The sequence below is a fragment of the Mytilus trossulus genome, chromosome 6 (genome assembly GCF_036588685.1).
Source record: "Mytilus trossulus isolate FHL-02 chromosome 6, PNRI_Mtr1.1.1.hap1, whole genome shotgun sequence".
Taxonomy (NCBI): Eukaryota; Metazoa; Mollusca; class Bivalvia; order Mytilida; family Mytilidae; genus Mytilus; species Mytilus trossulus.
In genome coordinates, this window is record NC_086378.1 from 38,308,607 (window position 1) to 38,322,089 (window position 13,483).

The window sequence follows — 13,483 nt, forward strand, 5'->3', positions numbered from 1 at the left end:
TGTTACATAATGTGATTGTATAAGCATTGTTTTGTGTTGTATTTCCAGAAAACGTGTCAGCTTATGTTGTAAATCCTTATCGTTAATAGCAAATGCAAATTTCATTATTTGATGAAGGATATTGTAATGTCAACGTTTCTTGGTATCCAATACTTGCTTTTCTGTGAAATGTCTCTTGATCATGGTTTCGTGTGGCTCAGTCTTTTTTCATATTTAGTTTCGTTATTTCGTTCATTTCATATAATTTTCGTTCTTTCTTCCATTAATAAGTTTTAAATTTTTGTGGTATTTTCTTCCTCACTTTCTTCCTTTACAATTTATTTCTGAAATTAAGGTAATTTCACATAATGTAATTGAGTGAAAATTATTTGAACTCTTTTTCACGACAAGTGATAAAGACATCCTATAGTTCGATATTTTTGAGTTTTTGATTTTGCCATTTGATAATGGATTTTTTTTTGCGTTTTGAATTTTCCTCTGAGTCTGATTTCTGAGTTTAAATCCGATGGACATATTTTTAGGTGATATATTGAGATGGGAACAGCAAGTGAGACTACGTCACATGACAACACGAAAGTACCTGTGTATAGATGCTACCAAAGAAATCACATTGACTGATGACAACGAAGATCCAAAAACAGTGTTCAGACTTTACTCTGTTATAAGTGTAAGCATTCATGGTTTTTTTTACGATTAAACGCGCATTTATAGAATCGCACATTTGATATTAAATGGTTCAACTTGATTCTCATTACGGAAATTCATTACAAAATCTAGCATTTATCTTATTATGATGTTATTCATTTATCTTGGATAAAGTGTTCATGGAATGAAGCGGTCATGATTTATAGATTTCTATAAATATGATACAGAGATTTGTTTTACTCTCTGATGGTGATATACTTCATTCAACCTTGAGTTTAATAAAAAAAAATCAACTTTTTATGAAAAGATATTAAGTATTTCAATTAGTTTACTTCTATAATGTCAAGTGTCATATCTTGATATAGTTTGAGCTTTATCATTCTTGAGAAATGATGAATATTTTGTCCAAATACACTGATAATTTAATAAAGACTAACTGCCATTTCAACTTTGTTATCGATAACCCTATTGACAGTGACATATTTGTAGATGAAACTTTTCATAGAATTTCCTTACAAGCATATTCACTGATATAGAAAATAATAAAATCCACATCTTCAGAATAATAATGTTTCTGTGAATGTATTGGCAAAAATAGCAAAATAAAACTAACAAAAAATCTCTATCAAAAGTTGTATAATTTTTAGGTGATATGTTCAACAAAAAATCAGTTAAAAATGTTCTAAAGTCAATTAAAAAAATGTATCAATATAAAAACGTCTGTATCAGTATTATTTTGTTAACAAATAGATAATAAATAACCAAAAAATTACTCTTTTTCTTTTCTATAGGAACGAGATGAAATTCGTTATGAAAGCTATTGTAGAATTGAGCATGTTTTAACTGGATTTTGGTTACATGCACTGAAAGGTATGGTGTCTTTCTTATTTTAAAAATAAATATAAAAAAATAATCTGTACTTGAGTTTACAAAGATTAAGCACAATTTCGTAGAATAGGATTCCTTTAAAATTTTCGTTGATAATAAATCAGAAAGTACAAGGACAAAATGATACTTATCTTCAATGTTAAACACGAAACAAATGATGAACATAAATAAACTCATCATAGATACCAGGACTAAATTTAGTAAATACGCCAGACGCGTTTCGTCTACAAAAGACTCACCAGTGACGCTCGAATTCAAAAAGGTTAAAAGGCCAAATAAAGTACGAAGTTGGAGAGCATTGAGAACCAAAATTCCTAAAAGTGTTGCCAAATAAAGCAACGGTAATCTATGCCTGAGGTAGAAAAGCCTTAGTATTTCAAAAAATTTATCAATGATATACAAAATAACATGCCGAAAGAATTAACAACTTGATTGTTAAAAACTAGTAGAGTGCAAATCTAAAGAAAGAAAAATAGAAAAGCCAAAGAATAAAAAAAAGAAAAAAGAAAACAAATTTAGGTATCGTTATTGTTTATGGGTTGAAATTTTTTAGTTTAAACCTTTAAAATATAAAAAGGTGTGTGGTACAGAAATTATCGTATGCATGAAAAGAATATTATCGTTAATATAGCACCTCTCATAATAAAGTCCCATCGGTATTGATTTATTTTGAATTTCTTTTTGTTTACTTCTATAATTAAGATGAAGACTATATTCGAAAGAAATTTCGAGATATGGAGAACAGTAATGATCAAAGTCTGCGTGGACTTCGCTGGGATTCTGCACCAGTTCGACAGGTAAAGATTGTACTCACTTTATCCAAATGATTTGATCTTTTTGTGACATTTGAAGATACGTTCTACAAGCAAAGCTTAATTGAAGTATGTCAGACACTAATTCGAGGTGGTTTTGAAATATCCTTTGGAGCAAAATCTCACAAAACTATGTCAAATCTGCGATATTGTATCAAACTGCGTTCAACAGCAACTTATAGCAATTTATGATTATCAGCAGCATATCGCTGTTCAATAGTCATAATTCGATTTAGTCAAAATAAATCCGGCTAACAAACGAAACTCGAGGGGAAAATATCGATAATTAGAGGTAAACAACGGAACAACAGAAACACGTAGATTGTTTTATCATCTCCTATTCCTGGATTTCTAATACATTAACCTAACTGTTTGTGCTTTACATGTGCATATTTATGTAATCAGTATCTTCCATAGATTTGATTTTCAAAAGTTAAAAGGGTGAAAAATAATTCCTTTTCTGTGTATCCATGGCAACGTTCTGCATTTTTTTCCATAAAATATTGCAAAAAGTGGGGTAAATATGTCACATTTCCCCAAAAAATTTGGATCAAACTAGAATTTCGATGCCTTTGAGTGATACCTTTTTAGAAACTGTTTTATAAGTCTTCCTAATGATCAAATGAAAAATGGGTGTTTTGCCTCATTTTTTCGTAAAATCTAATCTCAAAGTTCGTGCGACAAAAGGTTGGAAGAAGACATTACAATAATTGCTGGACCAATGTATAGTATGGACATACGGTCTGTCATACAGAAACAGCCTATATTACATACATTATATGATCTTGATGTTCATATAAACCCAATACGAAGGCTATTTTAATACTCAGCTATCCAAAAATTAATTTATTGCACACTAGCTCTTATATTTGAAAAATTTACATGGGCCAAAATGCGAAACTACACACCTAACTGTGGAGTGCTACCATCTGCCTGACATGTTATAGAACAAAACGGCGGGTTAAACCTGGTTTTATGACTAGTCAAACCTTCCGCTGATATGACATTGCATAATACAGCTTAAAAAAGGTTCACAGCACAAAATTGTAATAACACTCAGCACAGGGAGAAACACAAATAAATGATATGTCCCATGAATTTACGACAACAGACCAGGACACCACAAACGGAATATAAACTGCACGTTACATTAATAGATCTACGTAAACGTTACGACTGAAAACTTTCCACAGCTGTCTACCTACAAACTTTGAAAATCTCTTAGAAAGAAAAGGAGAAAGGAACTTAACACAGAGAAAGAAACCTTTGGTATTCCAGAATAGAGTGAAAATAATGTCTACTGATCGAGTTGTAATTCTAAGAACTTTTTTCACAGGTTGCAGCAAGTGGAGAGAGTCAATATGACGATGCTTTTACAATACAATATGTAGAACAATATCAAATTACAGAATTCAACTTCGCATCAGGAATGGTACCCTTTCTACTGAACCTTGTTGAAGATGTAAGTATAAACATTAAGGTTTTTTTTTTTATTTCATTTTATATAATGTTTATTCAGTTTAGTTTAAGTGTATACTTTGACTGTCTTTCAACTTTTGGTTTATTTGGGTTTTTTTACAGAGAAAGGAAGGACATTACCTAAACGCAAAGAAGACACATACCATTTTAACTGCTATGGATGAACTAAGGAAATTTATGATGATAAAAGACCTCCCAAGTAAAAATAGACAGAAGCTAATGAGAAACTTGAGGGTATGTACGACAAAGCCTTGAAATATCTCTTCATTTAACTCCAACTGGAAATTAAGATCGAAAATAAAGACATAAATACATTCCATTCTCAATTTTATATTAAAAGATATATTTCTCGGGTCTTGATTTTAATTTACATCATTTTCTTCTTTATCCTTCACCTTTTCTCATGTCTAACAAAATGATCAATTAATGTTACACCTTGCGATGAATGTTCTACGAAACTACGACAGCCATAAGTGGAAGTTCTAGAACTCCCATCGTTTTTGTACTTATAATATTAGAAATGCACTCCTAATTATAGTAACTATAACATGATTTGTTTATATTTTTTCTTTCAAGATAATAGATTTGTTGGTGAAAATATTGCAATGTCCATTAGATGGAAGTCATGACGAACAAAATTTAATACATGTATTCAAAGAGGCATATGAAATACTGTATACCTACATGATTGGGAAGAGCAGGAAGAATGCATTATATTTTGCAAAATATATAGAATTCTTTCAAACGCAGTTTACGCAAAAGGTAAAGCAAATTTACATTTCCTATATGCTTTACGTTATTAATGTAGGCTTTTTAAATATATTATCTGAAGTTTAATTTCATAGAAACAAGGTATATTTTGAATTGCACATGTATCAGCTTTCTGCATGCCAATTTTCAACATACCTTTAATGCCTTCTAGGGAAAAACAACTGACCTGCAAAAAAAGGTACTCCAAAAATACCCCCTGGTTTTCTGGAAATCTTAAATAAGTATACTATGGAGCGCATTAATCCTCAGTTTTTAATGCAAACTCATAGACAAGGAGATTTTGGCTCAAAATGGTATAAATATTTTTTCTTCCACCAAAAGTTTCATTTCTGCAAATTTGTTGGTTAGTTTAAATAAACAAGGACATCAAAAGCACTATTTTGTGTCAGAGTAGAGCTACTTTTACATACGTTCTAAATTAGTGGAAGTAATTGGTGGTCTGACATCTGTACGATACGGAATTTCCTAAATACAGTGAACATGGTGAAGCGAGACACTAGGATAATGATTTTGCTTTTCAATGAAAATAAATTGAAATGTTATATTTGTGGAAAAAAGAATCTTTATGATTACGAGACAACTGAAAATCATAACAGCAGGGGGCAATGACAGACGTTTGTATGGGAACATTTGTTCACATTTAGTATACATGCTAACTACAACACTACAGCTTTTAAAAGAACATAATAAAAACAAAAACAAAAGAAGTTTAATTTAACTGATAAACATTCAAAACTGAATGACAATGTTGAAAGAATCAAAACAAATTATTGACACTAATGAAAGTAAAGAGCTATGTGATATCGGTAAACAAAATCATTTTAAAATATTGTTAATTACTATGTTTAAATTACTTCTTCATTTTTTCCATTCAACTCATCCAATGTCCAACATCATATTTGACAACCGATTGAGATAACAATGTTTCAACATCAAATAAAGTAGGTATGTTCAATGTTTTTCAGGGTGGAATAGGATTGAACGTTGCACAAATGATTGTTGAACTGATTAGAGACAAAAGGAAAATTGTAGACAGAATAACAAGAGAACAGATCGACGAGTTTGTCGGACTTTTACAAAAGTCACAGGTGGTCATCTTGTGATACTTTTTCTTAATAATACATTTATATATATCAATATACATGCGGGGTTATAATTGAGTTTGAGTAAAAATAATTCAAAGTATCCTTGTTTTATCTGTTTGAATATATAGACATGATAGAGGGCGTTATAATGTGTTTATATTCGAATTGTTTGTCTTTCAGTATTAGGGACTATACATGGGTGTCTAATTAAACCATGTCTTTATGTGCATATCCACATCCAGGCTGTATACTCAAACGTTCCATTGTGCCTGCATGTGTGTTGATAAATAACGAATTGGGTCTTGCTATCAATGTAGAAGTATAAAAAAGATAATATGTACTTAAAAAAAGTTAAAGACATAAGCACTTGTCATGAAAAAAAAGTATAAAAAAAAGAATAAATATCTTAGCATACATAACGAAATATAAAGCAGATTCAGTTATGACAAATATTTAGTTTCAATGCTATGTGAAGTAAATTTTTCTAGATAGGGCAAACTATTTGTAATACTTAATAGCTTTTTTATTAAATGATTGACTGAATGTAGCTTTTGTATACGTCCCGTTTTTATAATAGCTAGCGTGTACAGATACTTAGTAGTACAGAAAACTTCGACGAATCTTAATTTTAAGTAATTTTGTAAAATGGAATTTTTATAACGCATTCAGTTTCCACAATTCAGTTTCCACAAACGCAATTGAAACCAAAGACAGTTGGGTGGACAGCATTTCCCATTTTTCAGGATAATCTGTATCCTCTATCAATATGTCAGTTTTCAATCCATTACAAAAGTTAAAAATAATTTCTTATAATATGTTCTTTTATTTCTAGAACTACAGATTTCTAGATTTACTACATGTGCTGTGTGTTTGTGATTCTGTTGCGATTCCAAATAACCAGTCCTACATTGTCAAGAAATGGTTACAAACTGAGCAGGTATTGTGAAAGTAAAATTATAATTCAGTAATATAGATACCCAACTTGAATAATTAGAAACGCATTCAACATATTCTAATATCCATATCAATATTACTTTACGCGCATATTTAGCCATTGAAACTTACAAATTGCATATATAAACATGTTCATTTCAAAAAGGTTCTATTAGAAAATGTACAACTACTTAAATCTTCGTATTCCTTCATTAATTAAAGCATTTTAATTTTTTTTTAAATAATAAAACATTATATTTAGGGTAGAGGAATATTTTTAACTGCTAGAGGGCAGGATATCAACAGGCAGCCAAATATTTTGTACATTACGACTGACAGTGGAGCAACATGGAGAGCCCTTCATCAGTTTGTCGATGTAAGTTGGTAATATACACTTCAACCAATGGACCATTATTAATAATATTCAACCATTATATATAATATTCAACCATTATATATAATATGCAACCATTATATATAATATTCAACCATTATATATAATATTCAACCATTATATATAATATTCAACCATTATATATAATATTCAACCATTATATATAATATCCTCCATTATATATAATATTCAACCATTATATATAATATTCAACCATATATATAACATTCAACCATTATATATAATAGTTAACCATTATATATAATAGTTAACCATTATATATAATAGTCAACCATTATATATAATAGTCAACAATTATATATAATATTCAACTATTATATATAATATTCAACCATTATATATAATATTCAACTATTATATATAATATTCAACCATTATATATAATATTCAACCATTATGTATAATATTCAACCATTATATATAATATTCAACCATTATATATAATATTCAACCATTATATATAATATTCAACCATTATATATAATATTCAACCATTATATATAATATCCTCCATTATATATAATATTCAACCATTATATATAATATTCAACCATATATATAACATTCAACCATTATATATAATAGTTAACCATTATATATAATAGTCAACCATTATATATAATAGTCAACAATTATATATAATATTCAACTATTATATATAATATTCAACCATTATATATAATATTCAACTATTATATATAATATTCAACCATTATATATAATATTCAACTATTATATATAATATTCAACCATTATATATAATATTCAACCATTATGTATAATATTCAACCATTATATATAATATTCAACCATATATATAACATTCAACCATTATATATAATAGTTAACCATTATATATAATAGTTAACCATTATATATAATAGTCAACCATTATATATAATAGTCAACAATTATATATAATATTCAACTATTATATATAATATTCAACCATTATATATAATATTCAACTATTATATATAATATTCAACCATTATATATAATATTCAACTATTATATATAATATTCAACCATTATATATAATATTCAACCATTATGTATAATATTCAACCATTATATATAATATTCAACCATTATATATAATATTCAACCATTATATATAATATTCAACCATTATGTATAATATTCAACCATTATATATAATATTCAACCATTATGTATAATATTCAAGAGATTGATAGAGACTCAAGACGAACGAGAGCTTTAATACTTTAAAAAATAGAAACCTGTCTATTTTTTGGAGACACTATGTTGCGCTCTATATTCCATTGAAACTAGGTAAATATCTCATTGAAGTATCCACAACGTATTATTCCGTTGAAATTTTTAACCAACGCGTCCATAACGCAGAATATAACATCGGTTTTTGAACATGTTTTCATTGATAACTTTTCGAAATTTAAAATATTTGCCTTCAAATTGTAGATTAATCGACTTACGAGCGGAGAAAGGAAAGGAAAATATGGCATTGCCTTCGAAATTTGCAATTGCTCCTTTGATGCCACTGCTGGTGGAGATTTATTTCCCCGAGGGTATCACCAGCCCAGTAGTCAGCACTTTTGTGCTGACATGAATTATCATTGATATGGTTATATTTATAAATAAACTGTTAACAAAATTTTAGATTTTTTAAATACTAAGGCTTTTCTACCTCCGGAATAGAATACCTTAGCTGGATTTGGCAATAAAATTAAACAAAGTTGAAGTTAAATACTTTTTGTGGTTTTTTTTATTGCTTTATTCAGAATAAATTATATTTTTGTGATGTAAATCCTTTTTTTTGGCTTTTTACCTCACAAGATAAAAAACTTCAAAATTTGTTTTGTATGCAGTGCCATATAAAAACGCTGAGAAATAATTTATTGCAAAATGGTTGCGTGAACATTAATAATTGTGAAATTTACTCTTTTAGCCTTCTGACGAAGAGTATGACAAAGATCAACATGATTTCTTTATACATCAGCTTGACCTTTATAAAGCTCTCTGTTATGTAAGTAAAACGTATATCTAAATTTTCCATATGCTATAATGCTATATTTCCTCTGTTAAATTTAAACTACATTTACCTTTTTAGTCTTCCAGTCCTAACAATCGTCGAGTTACACTGCGTGCAAATTTCACAAAGCCATCATGCAGCTAGTTTTTATTTGCCGATGGTTTGCAGTTCAACTTCTGGACAACATTGTTTCTGTTTGATCATAATACGAATTATTAAGTATTCACCACGATTAAGCTTGCAATTTCATATTTCAATGGTTTTGTCTACCATTACTTGAACCTATGATCACCTATTGATAAAGCAATAATATCACCATAATTTCAATAGAAAATAATCATACATATTTACAATACTTTTGAATTAATGTATCTAAGAACGATAGTGTCTACGTTCAAAACGACAAACTAAAAGCATAATACTGTAAGGTGATATATCGAAGGGTTATGTGTTTTAAAAGAAGATATAACGCATAAATTTGATATAATCGTGTTGCCAAAAGTATTCGTTCCTTCAACTTTCTGTTTATCTCTGTTTGAACTGTTGGTCAATATGATCTATCTTTTATGATTTACTATAAACGTGGGAGCATGCATAGTATGGTACAAGTAAAAAGATGAAACTGTACACATCTTTTCACAATACACTTCACAAAAAAACTAGATTAAATTTTTAAAAATTATCATGTATAATGATAAACAATATAAATAACACAATTTGAAACATTTGTCATGCTTGTGTCCTTGATTTCAACTTTTCATTATTTTTAGGGTAGAAACGATTATACAATTAATATGCTGACCAAAGAATTGAGATATCTGACATGGGAAGAAACATTTCTGTCACTGAGATCAACAATTTTACCGGATGCAATTAGAGCAAAATATTGTGATCTTACAACATGTAAGCAGTCATATCTATAATTAAAACAATTATCATATGTTATGAATGTTATTATTTTTTTCACTAATGATTACTCAACTGTAAAATGTATATGACTATCTGATTACTTCTTTTTTTTCATTGGTTATTGTTGTCACAAAATGGGTAATACTTTCGTTATTCCAATTTCAAATTAACCTATTTGTTTAAATTTTTGTAGGTATGTTTGTTGATACGGGGAACAACTATTCAGTATTAGACCATCCAAACATATGTTTCATATACGAATATGTTGGATCAAAAGACGAAGAGAAAAGCCAAGGAGATTTCGTATATATTCCTTTTATAGATTACATGTTGTTTGTGTTAGATAATTCTTGTTATTTTTTCTAAACTAATTGCAAACTCTATAAATAGTATTGAATATTTTCAAGTTTCATATAAGTCTCAATTTGTGACAGGCAAATGATTTTTTTTTATAGGGTTAAAAAAACATTCCTTATCTATTTTTATAAGCAAATTGTTTTTGAAATCTTAACAAGTTACTTTTTTAAACTTTTTAACAAAAAGATACATACAAAAATCTAGAATTAAACAAGCTATACATGCACATTTTTTGTTCACTCGGATCTTCTTGTTGTAGGTTGTCAAAGAGCTTGTTGCAATTTTCCCCGTTTTAAGAGACTGGATTGCTGATTTCCTTGACCAGAATAAATGCATGTTTGCGTGCGATATAGGTCATAACATGCTTATTGAACAGGTACAATAACTTAGATAATGATATCTGTATACGAAATTTAGCGATTTATATTTTTTTTATCATTGTCTACATTCTGAAAAAAATTAATCGAAGACAATACCTATATCATTAAAATGATAACGTCTAGATAATATTGTTTCTATGAAATAGTTGAAATGCCGGTTTTTCTGACTGAAATAAGCTCCTATAATCTCCTATAACTCATATCTGGTTGTAAGCAAACTTCTTCACACTAAATCATTAAGAACACAAACTTAAAAAACTTACAAAACATTTTACGTAATTAACATACATCACTTGATTTCATATGTTAAGGTTTTAAAGTGTTTCTTTTGAAAAAAAAAATTCTACTAAGGTCCAGGTTTGTTTTTTTGGTTGTTTTTTTTTCTGGCACGCTGTAGTATTATGTGAAGTTGCTGTTTTTAGAAGCCTTCAAGAAAATTCTTACAGAGAATATGTCCTGCATTTGAAATTAGTATTTTTAGAATAAAATGTTAAAGAAATCATTGTTGTAGGTTGTGCGTCTGTTGTACCATTTGGTAAAGTTTGGATACTATTTAGACGCTGAAGATGTAAAGAATCTTTTGCCGCCATTGCTCAACCTATTGGATGGAAGACATGATTTTCCATACCCGAGAGAAAAGGATAAAGAAAAGAAAGAAAAAGGTATGAATATACTTTTCCTAAGGCTTTTCTACCTCTGTCATAGATTACCTTAGCTGTATTTGGCAAAACTTTTAGGAAATTTTGATCCTCAATGATCTTCAACTTCGTACTTTATTTGGCATTTTTAACTTGTTTGGAATCGAGCGTCACTGATAAGTCTTTTTTTAGACGAAACGCACGTCTTGCGTATTTACAAAATTTAGTCCTGGTATCTATGATTTTATTAAACACAATTATCTCAGGATTAATTTTGGATTTTAATTTTAATGTCATAATCAATTTTATTTAAAGTGTTTTCAGCTCCTGGCGTGCCGTTTAGGCATGGAATTATGATTTCTATTTCTTTTCTCTTTTTTTTTACCTTTTTTGTTTTTTTTCGTTTTGTCTTTTACATTGCATTTTTGGAAGAAAAACAGACACTCAGAAATTACAATTGACTGATATCTCAAAGTAAAAACCACAACCAACATGTAAAAAACACTTGATTGATGTACATCAAATAGATATATTCTTCAGTTAAGCATCCCGTTGTCTATTTATATTACCACTTTGTTTATCAGATTACACAAAAGAACAGAAAAAGTTGGTGTCAAAATATCAAACATCTGAACGCTGGGACAAATCTCCAGAGACAGAGGCTATTGTCAATGCCAAATATCAGTACGTATATAAAATATAATTTAACTGCAAGGTATCGATAGTTACTAAGAAATTAACGTCACTGCATTAAAGAAAACTTATCAATCTGCTTCTCCTTATAAACAATAGCAAACCAAATAAAAAGTATTTTGACTTGATAATTGAAAACAATAAAAGGCATTTAATCGACATAATGGTTGCTTTTTTTTTAAATGTTCTTTTGGAACCTCGTGTTAATATTATATCATTTCTTTCATTTTTTTAAAGGGTATTAGAAGTTCTTGACCTCCTCCTTACTTATCAGAGAAATTCAAGACTCCAGGTGAGACATTTGAATTCTGATATTTTTGAAAGTAAAAGTTACTGTGATTTTTATAATTTGGATGAGCATATACGATTTTACCTTAATACAAATTCTGATAAGCCGAAATTTAGAAATAAAAGAACTGTATTTATATGTTGGAAGCTTGTTTCAGCAAATGTTAAAGAACTGAAAATCGTAAATAATCCTAAGTCAACACTGTGTGAGCATGTGTTGCAAGTAATTATAAATTCAGTTGAGAATTTAACAAATTAATATCTATTAATATATCCTAAATCAAACTCTATGACTCTTGAACATATATTATCCTTGGATACGAATGTCTAGCTGGTGCGATATATGAACCACTTAGAAGCAACTAAGAGCAGATCCACCGTTCTTTCTGTTTGCAATCCTCATTTAACGCATCAGGCAAAAGTTAGGCAATCTAAATTAAGATTGATTTGTGGGAATTGAGAAGTGTAATAAAAAGCGTAAAAATGCATAAAGTCAGCACCGTTTTAAAACTCAATGTGTAATGGATGACTTATTAACAGATGTTCTTATTTAAGCATCATGGATTGGGTTTATGCAATTGTTTTACTCTTACAATAATCTCTTTCCATGTCTTTTTAATTTTGTTACATTAGCATTAGGCTATATCAAGATGTAGTGGAGAATTGCTGATTGCATTTGTCTAGAAAATACAAATTCTTATCACTATAAACTTTTTTGAAAATTTCACAAACACTGTTTCCATCAATATAATTGAAGGGCTTGTATATTATTTTAGAGTTTTGTCTCCAAATTCAAAGCAGCTGAAGAATCAAAAGGTCAAAGAAATGTACAAGAATCTATGTTGCGTGATTCATTTAACCCTCATGATCAGTCGAAGTAAGTAAAGAACAAAACGTAAAGTGTATATAAAGGCAACAGAAGTTTACCATTGGGAAGACATGTTATATTATTTTCCAAAACGTATACCAAAAAGCTGAATATAAGAAATATAAGAATAAGTCGAGAGTTTGATTTTGCCGGGTTTTGTGGACTTCACCTTTTTGAATTTGCATTCGGTATTTTTGTTCAAACTTTATGAAGAAGAAAAGTGCACATGAGATATCTCTTCATTAGATCAAAATGTGTAAACATTTAATTGCTATGGATGAAAGGACGGCCTTCAACTCGGAACTCTC

The 13,483-nt window shown here is 28.9% G+C and overlaps 1 protein-coding gene across 1 annotated transcript in view; it reads left to right on the forward strand.

The window, feature by feature from the left end:
* Positions 1-13,483, forward strand: part of LOC134721299 (inositol 1,4,5-trisphosphate receptor type 3-like) — an 85,216-nt gene that overhangs the window by 27,363 nt on the left and 44,370 nt on the right. The window contains exons 12-28 of the mRNA XM_063584183.1: positions 522-667; positions 1,437-1,515; positions 2,236-2,330; positions 3,682-3,807; positions 3,927-4,058; positions 4,401-4,586; positions 5,561-5,683; positions 6,513-6,617; positions 6,876-6,989; positions 8,959-9,036; positions 9,813-9,945; positions 10,145-10,254; positions 10,568-10,684; positions 11,200-11,350; positions 11,911-12,010; positions 12,257-12,311; positions 13,084-13,184. Of these exons, the coding sequence (XP_063440253.1) occupies positions 522-667; positions 1,437-1,515; positions 2,236-2,330; positions 3,682-3,807; positions 3,927-4,058; positions 4,401-4,586; positions 5,561-5,683; positions 6,513-6,617; positions 6,876-6,989; positions 8,959-9,036; positions 9,813-9,945; positions 10,145-10,254; positions 10,568-10,684; positions 11,200-11,350; positions 11,911-12,010; positions 12,257-12,311; positions 13,084-13,184 (1,951 nt within the window). The remainder of the gene's footprint in view (positions 1-521; positions 668-1,436; positions 1,516-2,235; positions 2,331-3,681; positions 3,808-3,926; positions 4,059-4,400; positions 4,587-5,560; positions 5,684-6,512; positions 6,618-6,875; positions 6,990-8,958; positions 9,037-9,812; positions 9,946-10,144; positions 10,255-10,567; positions 10,685-11,199; positions 11,351-11,910; positions 12,011-12,256; positions 12,312-13,083; positions 13,185-13,483) is intronic.